At 38.5% G+C, this 24,844-nt stretch overlaps 3 protein-coding genes across 4 annotated transcripts; 1 reads left to right on the forward strand and 2 right to left on the reverse strand.

The window, feature by feature from the left end:
- Positions 1–411: 411 nt before the first annotated feature.
- LOC121793664 (laccase-6-like) lies at positions 412–5,066 on the reverse strand. The gene is made up of 6 exons (XM_042191703.1): positions 4,804–5,066; positions 4,564–4,715; positions 4,249–4,493; positions 4,028–4,156; positions 2,758–3,699; positions 412–2,538 (listed from the first exon to the last, which is right to left on the reverse strand). The coding sequence occupies exons 1-6, from the start codon at positions 4,933–4,935 to the stop codon at positions 2,408–2,410; spliced, it is 1,731 nt and encodes a 576-aa protein (XP_042047637.1). The 5' UTR covers positions 4,936–5,066; the 3' UTR covers positions 412–2,407.
- A 1,155-nt stretch (positions 5,067–6,221) lies between these two features.
- LOC121793767 (pentatricopeptide repeat-containing protein At5g08510-like) lies at positions 6,222–8,148 on the reverse strand. Its single transcript, XM_042191801.1, has 2 exons — positions 7,152–8,148; positions 6,222–7,022 (listed from the first exon to the last, which is right to left on the reverse strand). Exons 1-2 carry the CDS (start codon positions 8,076–8,078, stop codon positions 6,405–6,407), a joined length of 1,545 nt encoding a protein of 514 aa, XP_042047735.1. The 5' UTR covers positions 8,079–8,148; the 3' UTR covers positions 6,222–6,404.
- A 4,468-nt stretch (positions 8,149–12,616) lies between these two features.
- Positions 12,617–17,052, forward strand: LOC121795310 (bifunctional fucokinase/fucose pyrophosphorylase-like). Of its 2 annotated transcripts, XM_042193829.1 has the most exons (7): positions 12,617–13,066; positions 13,391–13,652; positions 13,841–14,205; positions 14,359–14,485; positions 14,653–15,666; positions 15,799–16,493; positions 16,580–17,052. In XM_042193829.1, exons 1-7 carry the CDS (start codon positions 12,752–12,754, stop codon positions 16,976–16,978), a joined length of 3,177 nt encoding a protein of 1,058 aa, XP_042049763.1. In that variant the 5' UTR covers positions 12,617–12,751; the 3' UTR covers positions 16,979–17,052. The 2 variants fall into 2 exon arrangements, with proteins under 2 accessions (XP_042049763.1, XP_042049765.1); XM_042193831.1 differs by lacking the exon at positions 12,617–13,066 and having other exon boundaries at positions 13,514–13,652; positions 13,893–14,205.
- Positions 17,053–24,844: the final 7,792 nt, after the last annotated feature.

Below are 24,844 nucleotides of genomic sequence, written 5' to 3' on the forward strand. Positions count from 1 at the left end.
TAATCCCCTTCCTTAATTTTATTACCGAACTTCTGGAATAAATTTAGGGAGAAAGTTTCTTGAATTCTCACTCCTTGTATAAAAAATTATCCAAATAGAGTGAACTAAGCAAATGGTCTCTGAACTAATGCGTTTCGCACGTAAAATCTAAATTTTAAAAATATCATAGGTAGCCCCCGGATCAATGTAATCACATTTATGGTACCTTTTTCATTATTCATTATAAATTTACACCAAAAATGCCCCGAAAACATTTTTTGAATTTCATATCTAAATATTGGATATGAAATTATTTTATAATTTGAGTATATATTTTTAGTTAGAATTATGTTTTATTAAGCAGTATTAATTTGGCTGTTAGTGTTAATTAACTGAAAAAATGTCTATCCCCCAATAATCAATCTACCGGGCGTCGGCCAAGTCCAAAATGCCGCCGGCGCGGGGAACATATCAAATTGAGCTCTGCGTCTCGTTGCTCGCTTATTCTTCGATAATCGAATGCTTCCTTTTGGTACGTTTTGACCTTTGCTTGAATTACTTCCATGTTTTATTTCAATTGGATAACCATAGTTTTCTTCTGCTATGCTATTTGGATTGTGAGTTACAAAATATAAGTAGAAATTAGAAGGTATTCACAGAGATCTCGCATGCAGCCTTACTTCATTCATGCTTGTTTCATGTACATATTTCGATCGATTTGCATCTTGAATATTGCATGACGATCTTCTGCAGATAAATAGAGTTCAAATATGTTTCACTTTGGGTTCTGTTGCTCTCTATTGCCTTTGAAATTAGCTCTGGAATTTGGAAACAAGGGTGATGAAAGATGAGATGAGACTGATGTATGAAAGGTTTCACCAAATGAGATGATGAATTGATGATGTGTGCTATGTGTTTGAGTTATAATCAAGGATATGAAGTTGCATGCAGACATCATTGTAGATTTAACTTACCTGCACTTCATATTTGGTGATTGCTGCAGGAGTCTCTTCACCATATATGGTTCCCTTACACCTTAACTGACTAATACTTACACAACTAATCCCCGATTCTTGTTATTACTCCATTAAGCTTCTTCTAAAGAAGGTATGTCTTCTGTGCAAAACATCTTTCTCACATGAGTGTCTCAGTCGTGACATTTTCCAATGTCTGAGTTGGGGAACACTCATTTGAGCAAGATGTTTTCCAAATGAGGAGACTCGTCATGCCATATCACGTCTCTCAGAGGGCCTATTTATACTTGTTTTCAGGCCTCAGGACCCGGTTTATCAAGTAACTTAATGAAAAATCGCAGTTACTCTTATCTTATTGTGAGCCTGTCATTGTTTAACTGAGAGGATGTTAAAATATTGGTAGACTATCTTTCATTGGCTTTCTTTGTGTTGTTAGAGTTGCAGTACAGAGAATAATTGTACTTACAACAAGGTATTTGGCAGTACATTAAGTTAGTACCCTCCTTTGCTACTATAAATAGAGGGATATGTTGAATTAATTAGGAAATAGGTTCGATCTTTTCCCTCTTGAACTTGAGTTGTTAAGGTATGTGTATAAATCATCTTAGTTGTTGCGTAAGTTTTCTTCTATTTCTTTTTTACACTTACTGTAACTGTGGTTTAATATGCATCTTATTGTTTGAGGATAACCATAGTTTTTTCCACTTTTACGTTCTGCATGTGCTCTGATCTTCGAGCAGCAGCGAGCATTGATTCCATAAGGTACGTTTCAGCATATTCTGCTTGCAGTTTGTAGAACCCACTCACACATGTCAATGAACCAAGCTATTTCACTTATTGATCTTGAATTTCTTGAGATGAATATGCTAAAAATAAAAAACAATAGGCAATTGGTTGGTCCAGAGTTGATTTAATCTTGCCTTCTTTTAAACATTTTGAACAGACAAAATAGAATGAAAATGCCATGGTGATGTGTGGTTTTGTTCACTTTTGATATGTACTTTGTAACTTTTATAGTACTGCCATATTCTCAGTATTTTTAATCTGAGCATTATATTCCTTGAAGAATCAGGTTGGCATTTAATAGCTGTACATGTTTGTTGTAGAAACTTTCCATTTATAATAGGTATAGCATCTTCTATCTCCTGCACCTTCTCTTCCTCCTATCTTGCTTTTTGAAGAGGTTATCATTATAGCTTACTTTCAATACTGCCATATTTGTCTTCTGAATGAGCATTCATATTGAGATGTGTATATTTACCATCCATCACTTACAAGTTACAACAACGGCTTCTTATAGGTGAGAAAGCTAACAAAATGATTTAGAAACAGAGAGATTTTTATTGAGACAACCAAGCCACACATAGAAATGCATAATACACACTTGCACGAAAGAATCTGATCATGGAAAATAACGAAAGTCCTTCTGGTGATTCTTGATACAAACAAAGCTTCTAGCACCGAGGGTAATCAGCTGGTGGGTGCGGGAGGGTCTCCAGAGGTCCTTGCCCATTCTTGACGATAATCGCCACAGACAAACCCCATGATAAATGTATCTCCAGATGGCAGTGCATAAACCAGACCCCTACACCACATTCATATGGTCTCATCAAGTTTGTTTCGTGTAACGACTCAGATGTCTGTGTTAGTATATGTGTGTAAGACGAACGTGCTTATATCTCCATATGTATTTCTCTTATGCAGAGATGTTAGATTATATTTGATTCATCAATTTTCCGGTTATGCATGTCATTACATTAGGTGAATATTTGATGCAAAGACTGATTTTAAGTAGATACAATACCTGGATTGTCAGCTGTAAATCTAATTGCTGCCCATCCACCAACAGGCACGCCAATGGTGTTCATGTAGGGTGGATCCACCAAGTTGAAATTAGCAGTATCTGGATTGTAGTTTCCCGTGCCATAGCCCACGACATAGAAACTGTAGCCATGAAGATGAATCGGATGATTCTCAGTCGAGACAGTTCCAGTATCCTGCAAGATGAGCTGAACCCTTGTCCCATATTCGAGCACAAATACCCTCGTCCCATTCATAGAGTTGGTGTCGATAGGAGCATTGTTAGGCGCACCGTTAACAAAATCATAGAATTTTAAGGGTGCCCCAGGGAAATCATCTGTGAATATGCCTGCTCTATCCCTGTAATAAGCTTCTAGAAGTGAAACATTAGGCCTAATAAAACTTATATTGTTCATGGAAGCAGCAAACACCCCCCCATTGGTCCCTTTACAGTTTTTCTTTGGGTTTTTTCTACTACACTTCTGCACATTCACACCTATGGTGACAAACAAGTTCTTGTCAATCACTTTAGGAACATCCGAGGTGTTCAGACCCCGGAGCCCGTCCATTACAGTTTTAACGACAAGATTATCGTTGAACCTAGGTAGCATGGCTGGTAAAGATATGCTGTTTGGTGTTGCACCTAGGTACTGAAAATACCCAACTGAGGTTATGTTTTGAAAGGGTACGTTTCTAGCAGACATGTACGGCCCAACAGCCATGGAGTATCTGCTTATGGGCTGATTTGCTGTGACGAGGACATTGAGGGTCTGGCCCGGACCGAGCATCACCTTGTCCGTGGGCAGCGCCTTGGTGTACTCTGCGTCTGCTTCTACTATGGTGAGCTTGTGGTTGGCGATTGCAAAGAAGTTTTCTGTGTTCAATCCTGCGTTGATCAGCCTCAGCAGGTAGGTCTTCCCAGGCACCACGTTGATCCTGTAGACATCTGTGAAAACGACAACGAGTTTACCTTTTGTTACATATATACTACTCCCTCCGTCCCCTAAAAATAGGATCTTTTGAAATGGCGAGTTTTAATGCAAAATTGGAAAAGTAAGAGAGGGATAAAAAGAAAAATGTGTTAGTGGAAAATGGGTCTCACCAGAAAGAAATTGCCTTAAATAGAAAGGTTCTATTTTTAGGGGAAAGATTTTTTATTTTTAGGGGACGGAAGGAGTATTATATATACTGAGTTATGCCATAAACGTATATAGCATGATGTGAACTTGGTGTATTTTGTGATAAAACAGAGAAACTGAGGCAGCAGGTGTTACCATTGGCGGAGCAGTTATAGTTAGGGCCAGGGTGGCCGTTGATCGTGTAAGCATCAGCCTTCGGAGCACCTCCACCGCTGGCCAAAACTGCCTGCTCGAGCTTTAGAGCATCTTTCAACCAATATTCCCCTGTTATTTGCACAAAAGTGTTAAGACTAATTAACAACACTTGAGGTAAGTATACTTCCAAAGAATTAGTTAGCCATAATTAAGAGATGAACCTAGTATAATAATATGCTCCTCGTACGGGTAAGGAAAAGGGTAGGGGACTCCGGGTTTGGGGTAAACGATGAAGGCGCCATAAACGGTTGCCCGAAGCCAGGAGAAGTGAGCATGCCAGAAAAAGGTGCCCTTTTGTTGAACCAGAGTGAACTCGTAACTGAAAGTCTGCCCGGGTTGGATGGGGCATTGCGTGACGTAAGAAGGGCCGTCGAACCAGCACGACAACCGCTGGCGAACCCCATGCCTGCAGGATATCACATGGTCAAATTAATCATGGCAAGGGAAGGGAATCAAGGGAAGGGTCTGTATACTACCAGTGGATTGTGGCATTATGAGGCGTTAGATTGGTGACTCGAACGATGACTCGATCATCTTCTTGAGCGTAAACTACCGGGCCTGGGTACATTTCGTTAATGGTCACGATCTCCTTGCTACTACACAGCTTCGTCACCCTCTTCGTTTGCACCTATCATCGATACATACATACTTCACTCAATACAGTAATATATTTACCGAGTTACGAGAGAGAAAGAGAGCTAGAGCGAATAGGAGACCTTGAAATCGTAGTATCTTGTGGAGCCACCACCAGGCCATCTCTTGATTCCATGGACGCTGTGTGAGATGGAAAGTAAACTCAACAATGCACACACCAAGGCTGTGGTTGTAGTTGTAGTTGTAGTTGCCATGGAGAGAGATGGTTCAAACTAGCTCAATTGAAGGCCTTTTTAATGTAGCAAAACAATCAGATTATTGAAAAAATAAAAACGTAGCCAATAGCGATATGTATGTGTTTTTTTATTAAGTTGATGAAGTTAGATGGAAAATATTACTTATTTAAAATATAATTGTCTATCAGCTCCATGATTACAATTTTGTTATACTTTGCTTTTAATCGATTAACTTGGCCATGCGATTTGCTGCATTAGCTAAGGTGTTATACTTAGATTACTCACCGTATATGTTGGCTTCGACGAAAGGTGACTAGGCTAAGTGAGTAACTGAGTATGACCCAAAACAATCAGATTTATATAAATATCATTAAGTAAAAATAGAGTTTCCCTAGATATGATCTTATTACTCTTTCTTATTCATTTTCCATTTTTCACATCCATTTATATTATTTAAGAAATGTTTTTTCGAGCCTTATAACTGATTTGTACAATAGCAGTTGGCCTAAACAAGTCCATGCAATACGTATAAGCTAGCCCGTCTGTAAATTATTGGAATTAATTTTATTTAAGTCACCAAATTCAGAATTAAATAATTTTGAGGCTTGACTTTGATGCACTGTACCCAGCGGTCTTGTCGAAATAAGAATCTCTGATATTCAATTGCTCATGCGTAGCCATTTTTTTGTGCTCCCTCCGTTCGCGAAATAGGAGTCCCGTTTTTCCATTTTAGTTCGTCCGCGAATAGGAGTCCCGGTTCACTTTTACCATAAATGGTAATAAGGTCTCACATTCCACTAACTCATTTCACTCACATCTCATTTAAAACCAATATATACAAGTGAGACCTATATTCCAGTAACTCTTTTCCACCCATTTTTCTTAAAACTCGCGCCGCCAAGGAATGAAACTCCTAATAGCGGACGGAGGGAGTAAGTATAAAGCAAATGGGTAGTTGGAATATGTTCATATAAATATATACATAAATAGTGTGTGTGTGTGTGTGTGTCATGCACAAACTTGTTCTTTAATAAAAGAGCAGGCGTTTGCTGCAGGAAGAAAAAATCCCAGTTATAGACGCTGACAAATTGAAATTGTATAAGGATTGATCGTTACGGTATAACTAACTTCTTAACAAATCTCAAAATATAATGCGCAAAAATTTCATGGCTTAGACAATTTTTTCTTCCTGCGTCACATATTTAAATCGGTAGGTACTTAAATGATCTAATATTCGACTTCAGCCAATCGAGCTACAACAACTATAAATAGGTGACAGAGATACCACAAAGTTTGTAAATGAATTTTTTATAAAGTCAAAATGGTAATTGAGTTTATTAAATCTAAAATCAGATGCAAATGAGTTTCCAAGTACACAGAATGGAAAACAAAAAACAAATTGAATTCTGAGTAGAAGGTGATGAACAGGTTAGAAAGATCCTCATAATTTGGCTCATTAAGTATTTTCCTATTGAAACACAAAATATTCAAGATGACTCCATGAATCTTATTTCATCAGTGATTGAATCCAAAAAATCAGTTTTCCGAGGCAATCTCATTTGAGCAGTGACAAAATCTAACACAGTAAAAATCTCATTGGATCTGGAATGATACTTATCTTCGACTAAAAACTTGTGGAGTCTGCCTCCTTCTTCTATAAAGCTGTGGCCTGCTGCTTTAGAGGTGTTGGAGCCTTTCATGAACTTCCTCAGCTTCGCCACTTCGTTCCATTTGTTAGTTTTCGCATAGATGTTGGAAAGAATCACATAATTGCCAGGATTCCATGGCTCCGACTTAAAGAGTTCCTCAGCAGCTCTCTCGGCAAATTCGACGTTTCCAAGAAAACTGCAGGCTCCGAGCAAAGCTCCCCATACGACTGAATCTGGCTTCATCGGCATGGCCATAATTAGTTCATAGGCTTCTTGCATTAGTCCTGCTCGACCTAGAAGATCCACCATGCATCCGTAGTGTTCTAGCTTTGGCGAGATGAGAAACTTTTGCTCCATTGCGTTGAAGAGCTCCCGGCCTTTCTCAACCATCCCTCCATGAGTACATGCTAGGATCACACCCACGAACGTGACATCATCCGGGGTGATTCCTTCCCTCTGCATTACCAATCACAAGCAAAAAAAGGCCAGTTTGAATAATTTGGTGGGATACGCAACACTATTCTGCTGCTTTGTCCGAGCAATCAATCTCGAACAAAGTCAAATTGAAGCATTCAGAAAGCTCACCAGCATTTGGTTAAACAGATCCAGAGCTCCCTGACATCTTCCATGGACAGCTAAACCCATGATCATACTATTCCAAGAACATAAATTTCTACCGCCGCCAATTTCATCAAACAACTGCATTGCCTTCTCAATCATGCCACACCTTGCATACAGCTCCAGCGCCGCGTTACAGACAAAGGCGTTTCTGAAATAGCCATTTGCACGAGCATAAGCCTCAATCCTCTGCCCCACCTCCAACGCACCAAGATTAGCACAAGCCGGAAGAACACTAGCTATTGTGACATGATTAGGCCTAACTAAGCCCTCTCTCTCCATCTCCAAATACATCTCCAAAGCCTCCCTATATCTCCCATTCTGTGAATACCCCGACACCAAAGCAGTCCAAGAAATGACATTCCTTGACGGCATAGCCAAGAAGCAGCGCAACGCTTCATCCAAATCCCCTCTTCTTGCATAACCTGAAATTAAAGAATTCCATGTGGGCACATCTTTGCCATCCATCTCATCAAACACTTTTCTTGCGAAATGCAGCAAGCCCATCTTAGCATACATGTCAACCAATGCGGTCAAGGCATAGGCGTCTTGATCAAGCCCGAATTTGAGAAAATGGGCGTGGACCATTTGGCCGTGGGAACGACTAGAAAGCTTGGCACAGGCGACGAAGAGGAGGGTGAAGGAATGAGGAGTGGGAAGCAAGGATCGTTGAAGGAGTTGGGAGTAGAGAGAGAGGCATCGAGAATGCGGGCCGTGAGAAGAATGGGCTTGGATGAGCTTGTTGTAGAGGGAAATAGTTGGGTGGGGAAAACTGTCGAGCACCTTATGTGCATAATTTACGTTGGGGATTTCTATCAGTCTGGTGATTAGATCTTTGGCAAAATCTGTGCCGACCCTCAGTGAATGGGCGTGTAATTGTTTTAGTTGGTTCATACGAGGGATCGGACTCTATAATCTGTAGGTGTTCTTGAATAATAGACCTACTACAACCTCGTACACGACAGAGAGCTAATGAGCGCCAACGCCGCAGAGCATATTAAAAAGAGAAATTTCGGAATAAGGGTTTAAATTTGCTGACCTTTCATAATTAGGGATTCAATTCACTGACCTTTCGTAATTTGGGATCGAGGCATGCGTATTCTTCGTAATAAGGGATTTCTGATATTTTAGCTTATTTACGTGCTTTTAAAATATTATTTCTCTCTTAGCATTTATCAATCGTCTAAATTACCCCCTTCAAATTTTTACCAAAGTGTTCAAACAGCCTTCCAAATCCCGCAAGAACACGCTTGCTTCCTCAACACCAAAGTTTCTGCACACTGAAGACAGAATCTTGTTCCCATGTATAGCATCCAGTACAACTTTAAAGTCAGCAAAAAAAACTTAATAGATCATCGTAGTCCTTCTCATCACATTACCCACTAACGATTGCACTTATGATTAATCTACTTGGTTTCATTCCAAAACTCATGACCTTCCTAAACAGATCTCTAGCTTCCTACACTTTCCCATCCACACAAAGCCTTCAAATTACGCTTTCATGAATCCATTTTTTCTCCAAACTCCCCCTATCCCCACATTAATCATATCCTCGTGAACATGATACATCAATTGTGCTGCATCAACCTCAATCAAATACCTAAGCAGGGCTCGATAGCTCACCCCAGACGGCACTAAACCTAGGCCCCTCATTCTCTCATAAACCAACACAGCCCTATCCAATTCAAATTCCCCCACATACCCTTCAATCAAACCACTGAAAACTTCCTCATAAGCCAACAGAAATCCTTGGCATTCCCTCCTTGACAACAAGTTCTCCACCTCCCGATAAAACCCGGCCTGCACGAGCATCGAAGCCATAATATTACACGAACGAGGTAAATGTTCGAACTCTCTTGATTGATTGCTGGCCCACTTGAAAATTCCCCACAAAGATTCGACCTTTCTAACCTCAATCTCAGATTTCTCACTTATACATTCAAACCCCACCAGTAACTCAAGAACATCTTGAGGTCTTAACACAGAAACTCTCCAAAATTGACGCACTATCTTAGGGGATATGTGAGAGAGTCTAAAAATATAATCTTTGAGTAAGAGAGTGGTAGATTTATCACCTTTGTTCGAGGAGGACTATAATAGATTAAGACCGTTGAGTTATCGTGGAGCTGATTCTATTTTTATAAAATATTGGTAAAAATTTGAAGGGGGTAATTTAGACGATTGATAAATGGTTAGAGGGAAATATTATTAAAAAAGCACATAAATAAACTAAAATATCAGAAATCCCTTATTACGAAAAATACGCATGCCTCGATCCCAAATTACCAAAGGTCAGTGAATTGAATCCATGATTCCGAAAGGTCAGCGAATTTAAACCCTTATTCCGAAATTTCTCTATTAAAAAATAGACAATGACCCTCAATCGACTATCTATTTGATTCGGCACGAGTGTAAAAAATTATTTCACTTAATAAAAAGTTATTAACTGTATAAAAAATTATTTAATTGTAAAGTAAACGACTGAAAAAGTTGATTGAAATATAAATTCTATTTTTATAGAAGCATTAATTTTATAGTAGAATGTATAGTTGTTTTGTACTAAGTACTATATTACTTCCATTTATTAAAAATGAAAAAAAAACAACGGGTCATAGTGCAGTTAGCAGTGCGGAGCTTGATAACCTTGAGGTCATGGGTTCAAACCCCGCCATCCGCTTAGAGAATCCTGTCTTAATCCGCAAACACGATCGAACAAGATTAGTCGTGTTCGATACACATGTGGTCAAACCAAAAAAAAAAAAAGATAATTGTATCTTTAAATGTCGAACAGTCTCATAAATATGTGTCTCTATTAGTAATTTAATGAAAATTGAATCACATAATTAACTTCCAAAAGTTCATTAGATACTTTTATGGCTACATGATAATGGGTACTCCCTCCGTACCATGTTAATGGAGTATTTTGGGAAGTTTTAAGATAATTGAGTCATTTCTAGTTTCGGCAAAAAGTAATCATCTCTCTTATTTTATTCTCTCATAATCCTCTTACTTTATTTATTATCCACTTAACAAACCACTATTAATCCTCGTGCTGAAAAAAAATGTCTCTATTAATAAGGAACGGATGGAGTATATTTTATTTAAGATAGCAACAATTTCTTGACAATACATCTAAATCGTAGCTAAAGGTGTTAGGATATCTAATATTGTAAATGTTAGTACTTACGTTTTCCAAAACAAAATGTATACACCAAGGTTTCGTGGTGTAGTTGGTTATCACGTCAGTCTAACGCACTAAAGGTCAGGTCTCCGGTTCGAGTCCGACGAGGACGAAGCCAATTTTTTCTGATTTCCCAATACACTCAATAAAATAAATTTAAAGGTTTGTCCACTCTAAATAAGAGCATCCGCAGCGGCGCTCGCTGGGACGGACGACGTCCGTGCCGCTGCATTCCCGCTGCTGGCACGGCGCTGCTCGATGCATCGAGCACGTCCGTGCCGCTGAGCAGGCTACGTGGCGCGTTTTTATTGGCCAACGGATTATCCGTTGGAAATTCATTTTTTTTAAATAAAAAATAATATCAAAAAATAAAAAAAAATCAAATTCCCCAAAATATTGTCGTTTTATTACCGTTTTTCTGAATTTTTTTTATAATTTTTTTATTCCCAAAATCATCTATAAATACACACATTCATCATTCATTTTTCACATCAAATCATCTCTCATTCATCTCTCATTCATATTTTTTCATACAACTCATCTACATCTTCATCTCTCACTCAAACCCTCTCAAATGGATATCACCGATATCATGGCGGAAGCGGAGCGCGAAGAACAAGAATACTATGAACAATATCGTGCCGCCTATGAAGCCTATGTCGCCGCCACTTACCCCGCCCCTCCTCCTCGACCAACTAGATCAATTCGCCGCTAAATCCCTCGTGACCCGGAGGGAGCCAACGAAAGGCTCGTTGCCTACTATTTTTCCAACCAGCCGCGGTTTCCGGAAGATTACTTTTGACACCGTTTTCGCATGTCAAAACGGTTGTTTATGCGTATTGTCAACACATTGTCCGCCCGTGTTGAATACTTTCAATCAAGTAGAGACACAACCGGTCGACAAAGTCTCTCGGCGTTGCAGAAGTGTACTCGTGTCATCCGACAACTTGCTACTGGGTAAACAGCTGACCTCTTCGACAAGTATTTGCATGTCGGTGAGTCAACTGGAATCCTATGCCTTAAATTTTTTTGCAACGACGTTCGTTCTGCTTTCGGTGAGGAATTCCTTTGGGCACCCACCACCGATGATTGTCAACGGTTGCTTCGTCTTCACGAAACAGTCCACGGTTTTCCCGGTATGCTTGGCAGCATTGACTGCATGCATTGGAAGTGGAAGAATTGCCCGACTGCTTGGAGGGGGCAACACTTAAGCGGCCACAAAGGCGGCGGCCCAACACTTATCCTTGAAGCGGTCGCCGACTACCGCCTATGGATTTGGCATGCATATTTCGGTATTGCCGGATCCAACAACGACTTGAACGTGCTCTATTCTTCACCACTCTTCAATGATGTTTTGAATGGTGTAGCACCGGCGATCGCCTTCACCATCAACGGAAATGCATACCACATGGGTTACTATCTCGCCGATGGTATCTACCCAAGGTGGTCGACTTTCGTGAAGACGTTCAGCAATCCGTAAAACCTGAGATGGGTTCTTTTTGCGCAGCGTCAAGAGTCTGCTCGGAAAGACTTCAAAAGAGCTTTTGGGGTCCTTCAAGGCCGATTCAACATTGTGAAGGCCCCGTCTCGACTTTGGTACATTAAGAATATCGCCGACATCATGTACACGTGTATTATCTTGCACAACATGATTACAGCTGACGAAGGACCGAGGGCGGCTAACTTTTACGACGAGGATGAAGCCGGAAGCTCAACCGCGAGGTCTCCCCCATGCCGAGGTGTGCATACGACGGTGGGCGAGAGGATCGAAACAAGAAACACAATGCGCGATACCTGAACTCACACTGAGCTATAAGAAGACTTGATCAAACACATTTGCGCGAAATTCGGGCACGAGTATTGGGTTTTTTTAATTTTATGAATTTAATCATATAATTTTTAATTTTAGGATTTTAATTATGTAATTTTTTATTTTTTATAATTTGTAATAGTATTCCGGGTATTTTTAATACATTTTAATATTGTGGAAATGTTTTTATTTAAATTGAATAATAGAATGGTGAGACCTTGAGCATGTCCTTGCGGAAGAGCATGGATGTGGGTGTTGTGCTCTTGCCTTAGAGGAAGGAGTAAAAAAGTAATAAAAGTGAGTGTGGCTCTTTGGCAAGAGCACAGATGAGGATGCTCTAATACTCATACAAAATCATATTTTAATTTCCATTTTTTTATTTACCAGTAAAAGTACCGACGACGTCGTACATGTCTAACCGTCTTCCCCACCATTCCCAATTTTTCATTTTGATGTCGGATATAATTGCTCATCTCCAATCCCCATATATATTGACTTTAATTACTAGATTTCTCGCAGAAATTCACACTTCACACCCCATTTCTTAAAACAATTGACCACCCAGCCGTCGGAACTATGTCGGAGAGCTCAACCCGATCCAAGGCTGACCTCGCGGCGTCTCTGCGGCGCGCTTGGTACCATTTGAGGCTCTCGGTTCGTGATCCGACTCGGGTGCGCACTTGGGACGCCGTCGTTTTGACGGCAGCTAGTCCTGAGCAAGCCGAGCTCTACAACTTGCAGCTCAACCGCGCCAAGCGAATGGGCCGCATTGCCCCATCTACTGTCACTCTCGCCGTTCCTGACCCTCACGGCCACCGCATCGGCTCCGGCGCTGCCACTCTTAATGCCATTTTCGCTCTCGCCAATCACCTCTCTTTCATCGCTTCTGCGGTATCATTTCACCTATTTTCGTTTCTTCCCATCATTTTTTCGAGTAATCATCATTGTCTGTGACTCTAGTCTCTAGTATAGCTAAATTGCCTGTGAATGTGATCTTCTCAGTGCTGCTAGATTGAATGTGATCTTCTTTTGATAGAATACATGGGGGCAATGAGGTCAAATGTTAACCTGCATTAAGAGAATTCAGTCATATGCCTTTTTTTGTAGGACTCTCTTTTTCATTCTTCATCTTGCACTGGACTTTAATTGGTTTGTGGTGCTCACATAAGTTTTTCAATTAGCTATAACTTATCAGATACCTTCTTTGACATGAAGGACTGCAGCTCTACCTCTTCAATCTTGAACAGCTCTAGTGGAATTCCACTTCTTTCCCTTGTTGAAATCATAAAAAAGAAGCATGTCTTACTCCTTCACGCTGGAGGAGACTCTAAGAGGGTTCCATGGGCTAACCCGATGGGGAAGGTTTTCCTTCCGCTTCCGTATCTGGCGGCAGATGATCCTGATGGTCCAGTACCCCTGCTCTTCGATCATATACTTGCAATTGCTTCTTGTGCAAGACAAGCTTTTCGGAATGAAGGTACCTCTGTTCTGTCCTGTTAGCTGTAATTAGATAGTATTTTATAATTCAAGCTTTGATGCATCATAATTGATACTATAACTTGCTATGGTTGTGAAGCGTGCATCATAGACTAGGCTACAGTTGTTATGGATAGCATCCCATCTTCTAGCAAGATTATATTAATAAATTGAGATTTCAAATAACAGGCGGGATGTTCATAATGACTGGGGATGTTCTTCCTTGTTTTGATGCTTTCAGCATGGTTCTTCCTGAAGATACAGCCTCTATTATTACTGTTCCTATAACTCTTGACATTGCTTCCAACCATGGAGTTATTGAGGCATCCAAATCTGAGTCAGCAATTGATTACAGTCATGTCCAGTTGGTTGATAATTTGCTTCAAAAGCCTAACTTAGAGGAACTTGCCAGTCACCAAGCAATCCTTGACGATGGAAGAACGCTACTTGACACTGGAATTATAGCTGTCAAAGGTGAAGCATGGGTGGATCTTGCTACGCTTTCCTGTTCCAGCCAACCATTGATTTCAGGACTTCTGCTCAGCAAGAAAGAGGTTATCAAATTTTCTCAGTGATTTCTTTGCTTGCCATTATGCATGACTACAGTAGGTCCTAATCAATCTGCTTCTTGCATTGACATTTCAGAGACTCCAGTTCGTAAGCTTCTTGGAGCCTCTGTCTTAGCTTCTAACTTTTATCATGTGCAGATGAGCCTATATGAAGATCTGGTAGCAGCCTGGGTGCCTGCTAAGCATGAATGGTTGAAGAGACGCCCTTTGGGTGAAGAACTTGTTGCAACATTGGGAAAGAAAAAGATGTTTAGCTATTGCGCTTGTATGTTGAGTAAAATTTAGTTCTTGTGATATTAATCGATTCTGAAGTTTATATCCCATTTATTCTGTTTGGGCTTTCCATACTAACCCCACTTGGTATATATATTGGGCATCGGTTTCTTTTTCATGCCAATATATTTGATTCCACCATGTCTCAATTTTGTGCAGATGATCTCTTGTTCTTACACTTTGGAACCTCAAGTGAAGTTCTTGATCACCTCAATGGTACTGGTTCTGGACTTGTAGGTAGGAGGCACCTCTGTTCAATTCCAGCCACCACAGTGTCGGACATTGCTGCCTCAGCTATAATTATATCTAGCAAGATAGCTCCTGGTGTCTCTATTGGGGAGGAATCACTTGTGTATGATTCTGCCATTTCAACTAGTGTCCAAATCGGTTCTCAGTCGGTAGTTGTTGGCATAAATATTCCTGAACTCAAGCAAACCCCGAGTGGGAACTTACTGAAGTTCATGCTTCCAGATCGGCATTGTCTCTGGGAGGTTCCATTGGTGGGATGCACCGAAAGAATTATAGTATATTGTGGTCTGCATGATAATCCAAAAATTTCGCTTCCAAATGATGGGACTTTTTGTGGGAAACCCTGGAAAAAGATTTTAGGTGATTTAGGAATTCAAGATACTGATCTATGGGGCGCAAAAGAAAGCAAGGACATGTGCTTGTGGAATGCTAAAATATTTCCTGTACTTTCCTATCCGAAGATGCTACAATTGGCGACATGGCTTATGGGTTTAGGTAATCAACGTGATGAATACCTCCTAGATCTATGGAAAAGGTCTGACAGGATCAGTCTAGAGGAGCTGCCTAGATCGATTGACTTCTCTAACATGTGGATAGGCTCCATTAATCACCAAGCAGATCTTACAGCAGGGATTGTTGCCGCTTGCCTTAATTTCGGTTTGCTTGGTCGTAATCTATCTCAGTTGTGCCAGGAGATTTTGCAAAAAGAAGCCACTGGTGTTGAAATATGCCAAGAATTCTTGTCCCTGTGCCCTGATCTTCAAGCTCAAAATCCTCAAATTCTTCCAAAGAGCAGGGCTCACCAGGTCCACCTTGATCTTTTGCGAGTGTGTGATGAAAATGAGCTGGCTGCTGAAATGGAGCACAAAGTGTGGGCCGCTGTTGCTGATGAAACTGCTTCAGCCGTCAGATATGGCTTTGAAGGTGATAAGACTATCATATACTTATGTATTTTGTTCATTCAGTGTAAAGGAGCATTATAGCCAACTGCTGTAACCATCCTAGTCATTCAGTACATTGATATTAATCTTCTTTTTGTTTTCCAATTTGGTATAGAGCAAGAAACTAGCACATCTAATAGTATTCTGGAGCAACCTTTTCACCACAAGAAGGTAAAGGTGGAGTTACCTGTTCGAGTAGATTTTGTCGGTGGCTGGAGCGACACACCTCCATGGAGCTTGGAGCGTTCTGGCTGTGTACTGAACATGGCCATTACACTAGGAGGCTCACTTCCTGTTGGTACAATCATAGAAACTATGACAATGCCCGGACTCTTGATTAATGATGATACAGGAAATGAGTTGTACATCGACAATGTTACCTCCATTGTACCTCCATTTGACAGTAGTGATCATTTCCGGCTTGTCAAATCTGCATTGTTTGTCACTGATGTCAAAACTAAGATGAATCTTCAATCCAGTGGATTGCATATAAAGACATGGGCCAAAGTCCCTCGTGGTAGCGGCCTTGGCACTTCTAGTATCTTATCAGCAGCAGTTGTCAAAGCTCTTCTTCAATTAACCAATGGAGACGACAGTAATGAAAATGTCACCAGGCTCATTCTCGTCCTGGAACAGGTCATGGGTACCGGAGGTGGCTGGCAGGATCAGGTTGGTGGTCTCTACCCCGGCATCAAATTTACTTCGAGCGTTCCTGGAATCCCATTGCGGCTTCAAGTTAATCCTCTGCTCACTCCGCCTCACCTGATCACGGAGTTGCAGCAGCGACTTCTCGTTGTATTTACTGGTCAGGTATGAGAACATCACAGATACCCGTTTTCCTCGTTGGCATTCTCCAAATTGTCTCCAGTGAAATATTTATTGATATGACAATGCAGTTGCGACTTGCTCACCAAGTCCTGCAGAAGGTGGTGATTCGCTATCTCCAACGTGACAACCTACTCATCTCGAGCATCAGGCGCCTTGTTGAACTAGCTAAGGTCGGAAGGGAAGCTTTAATGAACCGTGATCTAGTCGAGCTGGGGGACGTAATGCGGGAGGCGTGGCGGCTACATCAGGAGCTCGATCCATACTGCAGTAACGAATTTGTCGACGCGCTGTTTGCGTTTGCCGATCCGTATTGCCAAGGATGCAAACTTGTTGGCGCTGGAGGTGGTGGATTCGCATTGATGCTGGCTAAATCTGCCGAGTCCGCAAAGAAACTGAAGCAGTTGCTTACTGAAAATTCTGACTTTGATGTTCAAATCTACGATTGGGAAATATTTTTAGGTAAGTAACCACATCTAATGTAAAGTGTCCATGTAACAATTATTGTTTGCATATAATGATTTCTTTTTATGATTCTTTATAAGAGATACGTGCAACATGTATTGGTATTTTTTCTTGAATTTTTATTATGGGTACATTACTTCTTTTCGTGAAAGCGAATTTCTCTATGCCAAAATCTGCAGATTGCTCAATTTAACATGAGAATTCGACTTTGGACTAATTTCAGAAATTAATCTCACTTCTAGTCTTCTGCCGGTGGTTGAATTTTATCTATGATGAAATTATATGCACAAAAATAATCTTAAATGTGTATTCTAATCATACATTGTTTATATATTAATACAATGACACTGTTTTTTCTTTAGAATAGGGTAGATAATTCATCTATGTTGGACTTATTATATGACAAAAATGATCTAAAATACATGTTCATATCATGTTCTGTTATAGTATATTAGTAATACAGTAACACCCTTTATGCTGTCAAGTTTTGTATATGAATACTATGATACCCTTTTTTCTTTAGTAGTATGGTTTAATCATTGAAAACTATATATAATGTGAAATCATTTTACGTTCAAAATATATAGTTTATTTAGTGATGTAATGTTGGTTGGATAAAATGCTCAAATTCAGCATATGCGTTAATGATTGGCGAACTTAGGAAATGCCGGAAAGATTGGTTGAAATTAGTTAAATTGCATAGTAATCGCATATCCAAATTAGGTCCACTAAGATATGTTAATTTCTCCTTTGACAACTATTGTTAATATTCTATGGTTTACAACTAGTCACTTTCAAAGTGACAAAACGCGTGGGTTGAGTCATTATTGAATCAACTTGAAAATGACCCAATCTAGTAAAGTTTAATCCAAATTTGATATAAATTCGTTAACGATATAATAACGACACAAACTAATTTACATGATTAAAACATGTTATTATAAAATTATTATTTATTTTTAAACTAAATTTACCCATCAAGACCCTCTATTTATATATTACTAACTCATTCTACTCACATTTTATTACTCCCTCCGTCCCGAGGAAGATGACCACTTTTTTGGGCGGTGCGGCAATTTATGCAACTTTATTTTGTATGTTAAGTAGAGAGAGTAAAGTAAGATATGGAATAAAGTAAAGAGAAAAGTGTTTCCATTTTTAGTAATATATCATCTTGATTGGGACAAACCAAAAAGAAAAATGGGTCATCTTTAGTGGGACAGAGGGATGGAGGGAGTATAAACTAATACTACCTCAGTCCCTTAAAATGGGCATTTCTATTTATGGAAAGTTATCCCTCATTATAGATTAATATATTTACACTTTATATCACTATGGTCCATTATTACAACTCATTAAACAATAATAATAGTATGAGTCTCATTATCCACTAATATTGTCACACCCAACCACTCTGACAATTATATTTTCAATAAATAAATACCACTTGAAATAAAAATAATCATATATCCATATGCATATGCCACTCTATTCAGTTTATTATTCTGTGACAAATCAAGCTTGATATATGCCCGGGTTTTCCAATATGCCAATACGATTTGACCCATATGTCCCAATATGAATTGACCCGAAGGTCCCACTGTGAATTGACATGTAGGTCCCAATATGATCTGACCCGAAGGTCCCATTGTGATCTGACCCGTAGGTCCCAATATGAATTGACCCGAAGGTCTCAATATAAATTGACCCGAAGGTTCCAATATGTCCACTATGATATCAGATCCAGGGCAAGACATCACAGATCCTCTTTAATCATATGATTCGTGTACTTTCAAACCATGAGTAAAATACATCAATTGCATCAAGCACATATCTATATCATAATCCATCAAATAATTCCAATACAATATATAAAACATATCCATTACACTATTCATAAATCTATATCATATTCTAACACAAATATCAAATAATATATAACCATATCAGGTTGCATTATCTAATTCAAATATTCACTCCAAGTCAATACAGAACAATCAATCATATAATATATGTAAAAATTAAAAGTGTGAATTTACCATGATAGGTATAAGTAACTTAACCGAACTTTTGTTTCATTCCGACGTTCTACTCCCTTGAACTTTTGTGATAGGAGACGGGAGTGTCTTCTACCTATTCTTCAAATTTCACTTCCTTTTATTTTTTTCTCGTTGTTTCTCTCATTTTTCTTTTTTCTAATAACCTGGAGTATCTATTATGCCCTCTCTTCTCTTTTTTTTTCCCTTATACAAATTGGCTATATATATTGATTAGTCAAATCCAATAACTTCCCAGACAATACAAAATAAAATAATGTAAACATATATTATAGTTCCATGCTTTTGAATTTTAAAATAATATAAGGGATGACATTACTTCCCATATGGTGCTACGCGTATAAAACTTAGTAATGATCCCTATATTTTTTACAACTAATTTTTGTTGCCATAATAAGTTAAAGAAATATTTATAATTAATAAATCTCAAAATTTATCCCACTACCTCGTGTCTATATTTTGCATGAATTATTGACATTACTATTTTCAACATAAAATGCTATAATTTGTGTTATCACACTCATCACGTCACTATCCATTTTTCAATTTAATCTCATTTAAAATAATAAACTTCTATTTTACACACCTTAACACATAACATATACATTTATAAACACACAATAAATATGAGGTACTCTATTATTTCATTAAAGATTATATTGTACCTTACCATATGTGTGTATATGTATGCTTAGCTATATTCAGCTTACCGTATTATCCTACCCACTTTTATATATATATATATATGATTATATTCAAATCCTTTTCACCTTATAAATCCTTTCTCCTTCTTAATTTCCGTGGATTTATAGTGATCTAATGGTTTAAATCTTAATCTGAAATTATCAAATTTTCTTAATTGTTAACGCTGGGGTAAAATAGAGAATAACAATTGGAGTTAGTTATGGAATGGTCCATGAATTACTCCGTTAAGGCTTTGTGCAGTTTCTCAACCTATTTTCTTCCCAAATTTCGCTGATTTCTTTCTCAATTAATCCGGGTTTAATTTTGATTTGATCACACTGCGAGAAATTGGTATTTCACAGATTCGTTGTCTCTGTATCAAACGCATACAGTTTTAGATTTTCCACGATTGTTCGATTATCAATGGAAGAAGGTAATTCACCCGCTTTTCGCCCATGTTTATTGATTTCGTTTCATTCTTTCTCCATCGACGAGAGCAAGCTCTACGATCTGTTCAGCCACGTTGCGCCTGTCGCCTCCGTCAGGATTTGCAGAGATGTGACACGCCGATCGTCGCTCGGATATGCCTACGTCAATTTCAATTCTCCGATCGACGGTGATCGTAATTCATTCTGTTTTTTCATTAGCATGCATCTCCAATTCATTACTCCACATATTTTTTTTGTTGGAATATCATTGAATTAATAGTGATGATGGTGTGATTTGATTATTCAGATCCCCAATCTGAATGAACTGTGTGTGTACAATTTTCCAATTCGTATTTCCTTATGAATTATGATTCTCATTTAGCAGTTTATAAGTGATGATAGATACAATTCTTGAGTGAAATGTTTTATGTTTGATGGCTTAAAATTGTGATAATGTGCAGCTTCTAATGCAAAAGATGCTTTGAATTTCACTCATGTCAATGGAAAGCCAATCCGGATCATGTTCTCTCACAGAGATCCTAGCCTCCGGAAAAGTGGATATGCTAATCTCTTCATCAAGAATCTGGATCAAGCAATCGACACAAAGGCGCTCTTCGAGACCTTCTCTGCCTTCGGAACTGTGCTCTCTTGCAAGATTGCAGTCGATCACAACGAGAACTCGATGGGCTATGGCTTCGTGCGGTTCGACAAGGAGGAAGCCGCGCAAAACGCACATAATGTACATATTATATAGTATAATGCGTAGTTTAGTTTCTGTAATGCATTATTTGTGATATGTAATGAACATTTATACTGACGCGTTTAATTTAAGTTTTGTCGTGTGTCGATGTTTGGCGTACGTTTCTTGTTTTCCCTAAGGGTTTAACAAGCCTAGGGGCTAGGGTGTAGTATGTTCTAAGTCTAAAAAACGTCGTCCAAATACACGAGCTGTAGTAATTCGTCTGGGTTTCCACATGCATAACGCGTAGGTATATTTTAAAACAGATATACATAATGTATACATATTGTGCAGTATAATGCATAGTTTAGTTTCTGTAATGCATTATTTGTGGTATGTAATGAACATTTATCCTTACCCGTTTAATTTAGGGTGTGTCGTGTTTCGATATTTTACGCACGTTTCTTGTTTTCCCTAAGGGTTTAACAAGCCTAGGGCTAGGGTGTAGTATGTTCTAAGTCTAAAAAACGTTGTCCAAATACACGAGCTGCAGTAATTCGTCTGGGGTTGCACATGCATAGCGCATAGGCATTTTTTTAAAACAAATATACATAATATACATATTATGTAGTGTAATGCGTAGTTTTAGTTTCTGTAATGCATTATTTGTGGTATGTAATGAACATTTATCATGCCCCGCTTTATTTAGGTTGTGCCGTGTTTCGATGTTTTACGCACTTTTCTTATTTTCCCTAAGGGTTTAACAAGTCTAGGGCTAGGGTGTAGTATGTTCTAAGTCTAAAAAACGTTGTCCAAATACACGAGCTGCAGTAATTCGTCTCGGGTTGCACATGCATAGCGCGTAGGTATTTTTTAAAACAGATATACATAATGTACATATTATGTAGTGTAATGCGTGATTTTAGTTTCTGTAATGCATTATTTGTGATATAATGAACATTTATCCTGACCAGTTTAATTTAAGTTGTGTCGTGTTTCGATGTTTGGCGCACGTTTCTTGTTTTCCCTAAGGGTTTAACAAGCCTAGGGGCTAGGGTGTAGTATGTACAACAGCAACCACGTGATACCTAAAACAGGATAAATAATGCATTCAAATAGCCAAATAATATACAGAATCACTCAAGTAATTAACATACAAATATTGCATTCATTCTTAGACTCATGTACAACAGCAGTCTAATGATGCATAATACAGGATAAATAATGCATAGAAATAGCTAAATAATGTACAAATATTGCATTTACTCTTAGACTCATGTACAAGTTTCGTACGGCTTCCTTCTGCCGTGGAGTTAAACTCTTTATACAATTCAGAAACTCTGTAGGGGTTCGTCGACAATACAGATGGTCGACGTTCCTACCCCTTGGTTTCCTATCCTCCGTCTCTTCCGGAGCTGTACTAGTCTCGGCCTCTGCTAATCGGTCCCGGAATTTCTGGGCAATTCCTACTGGCAGTATATCATCGACCGCCTCGTTGATGTCCAATCTTAGCTGCTTTGATGTTGTACAACATACAGAATAATAACATACAATTAGTTACATAATGTACAGACTGAATAAAATAATGTGGACAGTTATACTGCATTCACTTATACACCCTTGTACAGAAGCATCAAAATAATGCCTAAAAACTGATACATAATGCATTTTAATAATCAAATAATGTTCAGAATAAATCAACAAATGTACCATGAATATTGCAATCACCCATTGTCACATGTCCAACTACAGTCACATAAAGCATAAACCATGATAAATAATGCACTAAAATAACTAAATAATGTACAGATCCGGTCAAGTAATAAACAAACAAATATTTCATTCACTCTTTGACACATGTACAACAATAGTCACATGATGCATAAAACAGGATAAATAATGCATTCAAATAGCCAAATAATGAACAAAATCACTCAAGTAATGAACATATAAAAATATTCCATTCACTCTTAGACTCAGTACAACAGCAGTCAAATGATGCATAAAACATGAAAAACAATGTATAGAAATAGCTACATAATGTACAGATTCAGGTTAGTTATGAACATAAAAATATTCCATTCACTCTTTAACTCATATACAACAGCAAGCACTTGATGCATGAAACATGTATATAATGCATAGAAATAGTTAAATAATGTACAAATTCATTAAAACAATTCACATATAAATATTGCCTTCGCTCTTCGAAGGCTTTACAAAAGCAGTCACATTATGTATAAAACATGGTAAATAATGCATTCAAACAGGCAAATAATGCACTGAGTAAATCAAGTAATAAACATACAACTATTTCATTCTTTGACCATATACAACAACAGTCACATGATGCATGATACAAGATATATAATGCATAAAAATAGTTACATAATGTACAGATCCATTCAAGTAATGACCACACAAACATTGCATTCAAGTAATGACCACGCAAACATTACATAATGTACAGATCCATTCAAGTAAACACCAAGAACCATACTGTACACCACGCCGTACAATAATGTACAAATAATCCAACAAATATACAAGCAAATGCAAGTAATTGCTCACCTGCAGCCTGGGTTGGTTGGCTTTTGATAGGCATGCCTCTCTTCGTCATTGCAGATCTGTGAGACGAACCACAAATCAAAATCGGATACGATTTTCACTACCAAATCGCTCAATAGACAATAGTAAACCAGTCATTAACTACAAACTTCAATAATGTACATAACCCTAACAAAATCAAAAACGATTCTAAGATTTACGAAAATTCTCGGCAAAAACGAGTTTGAAAAATGTGATATTGTTTGGGAGAAAACATTGAATCGTCGATCCGGCGGTGAAAATCGTCGATTAACACTGTGTATTACGAAAAACTGAAGCATTTAAACCCTACCTTGTTGTCGATTTGAACTTGATGGTCACGGGCGAAGGGAGTGTGGTTTCGGCTGTGATTCACCGGCGGCTAGGGTTTGGAAAAGGGGGAAATTGAGGGAGACGAAATTTTGATTCTGGGTTGAGGAGAGTGACGGTTGGAGTGAGAGGGGGAGTGAGTAGATGGAAGGTCAATGAAAATCCCGCTGAAATCTCGCTCATTCCATTTTAATTCATTGTTGTTTTACAATTATACCCATATAATGCACAAAATGAGCCTAATAATGCAACACGGGATCATTAGTAAGCTTCTCATCCGGATCGTCCATCCCTCAAATCTAACGGTTCCAATTTTGAAGGAACTTAAATCTAAGGGAGGAAAAGGAGATTAACACTACCCATATATATATATATATAGGGGAGCGTTATTCTCCTTTTCACATCTTAGATCCTTTTTCCTTCTTAATATTACGTGTTAGATCTAAGGCATCAACGGATCAGATTGATTCTATAAAACTGGTTCCGTGTTGCATTATAGAAGGTGGTTGTATGCATTACAGGGTTATTATTGACATTTGACGGAAAAGTAACTACCACATTTTGGTATCTGCGAATAATGCACCACATGGTCACGAGTAATGCATATAATTGACTATATAATGCACAATATGTGAACTGCAATGCATACGAATAAGATGTACCATGTTATGATGTTTGGACACACGTTTCTTGTTTCCCCTAAGGGTTTAATAAGCTTAGGGGCTAGGGTATAGTACGTAGACACGTATGTAATCTTCACATGGTAACGAGTAATGGATATAATTGACTATATAATGCACAATTTGTGAACTGCAATGCATACGAACAAGATGTGTTGTGTTATGATGTTTGACACACGTTTCTTGTTTCCCCTAAGGGTTTAATAAGCTTAGGGGATAGGGTATAGTACGTACGCATTAATAACAAATTATAAAACGATACGAATAATTCACCAAATTGTCACGAGTAATGGATGTTATTAACTATATAATGCACAATATGTGAACTGCAATGCATACGAACAAGATGTACCATGTTATGATGTTTGACACACGTTTCTTGTTTCCCCTAAGGGTTTAATAAGCTTAGGGGCTAGGGTATAGTACG

Source organism: Salvia splendens, chromosome 3, assembly GCF_004379255.2.
Source record: "Salvia splendens isolate huo1 chromosome 3, SspV2, whole genome shotgun sequence".
NCBI classification, from domain to species: domain Eukaryota; kingdom Viridiplantae; phylum Streptophyta; class Magnoliopsida; order Lamiales; family Lamiaceae; genus Salvia; species Salvia splendens.

Coding starts and splice junctions, on each gene's coding strand:
- LOC121793664 (XM_042191703.1), bottom strand. CDS start 4,935: ATGGCAACTACAACTACAACTACAACCACAGCCTTGGTGTGTGCATTG. Junction 4,494..4,563: donor CATAATGCCACAATCCACTG/GTAGTATACAGA, acceptor GATATCCTGCAG/GCATGGGGTTCGCCAGCGGT. Junction 2,539..2,757: donor ATTTACAGCTGACAATCCAG/GTATTGTATCTA, acceptor AATGTGGTGTAG/GGGTCTGGTTTATGCACTGC.
- LOC121793767 (XM_042191801.1), bottom strand. CDS start 8,078: ATGAACCAACTAAAACAATTACACGCCCATTCACTGAGGGTCGGCACA. Junction 7,023..7,151: donor ATCTGTTTAACCAAATGCTG/GTGAGCTTTCTG, acceptor TTGGTAATGCAG/AGGGAAGGAATCACCCCGGA.
- LOC121795310 (XM_042193829.1), top strand. CDS start 12,752: ATGTCGGAGAGCTCAACCCGATCCAAGGCTGACCTCGCGGCGTCTCTG. Junction 13,067..13,390: donor TCTCTTTCATCGCTTCTGCG/GTATCATTTCAC, acceptor TTTGACATGAAG/GACTGCAGCTCTACCTCTTC. Junction 14,206..14,358: donor TTCTGCTCAGCAAGAAAGAG/GTTATCAAATTT, acceptor TATCATGTGCAG/ATGAGCCTATATGAAGATCT.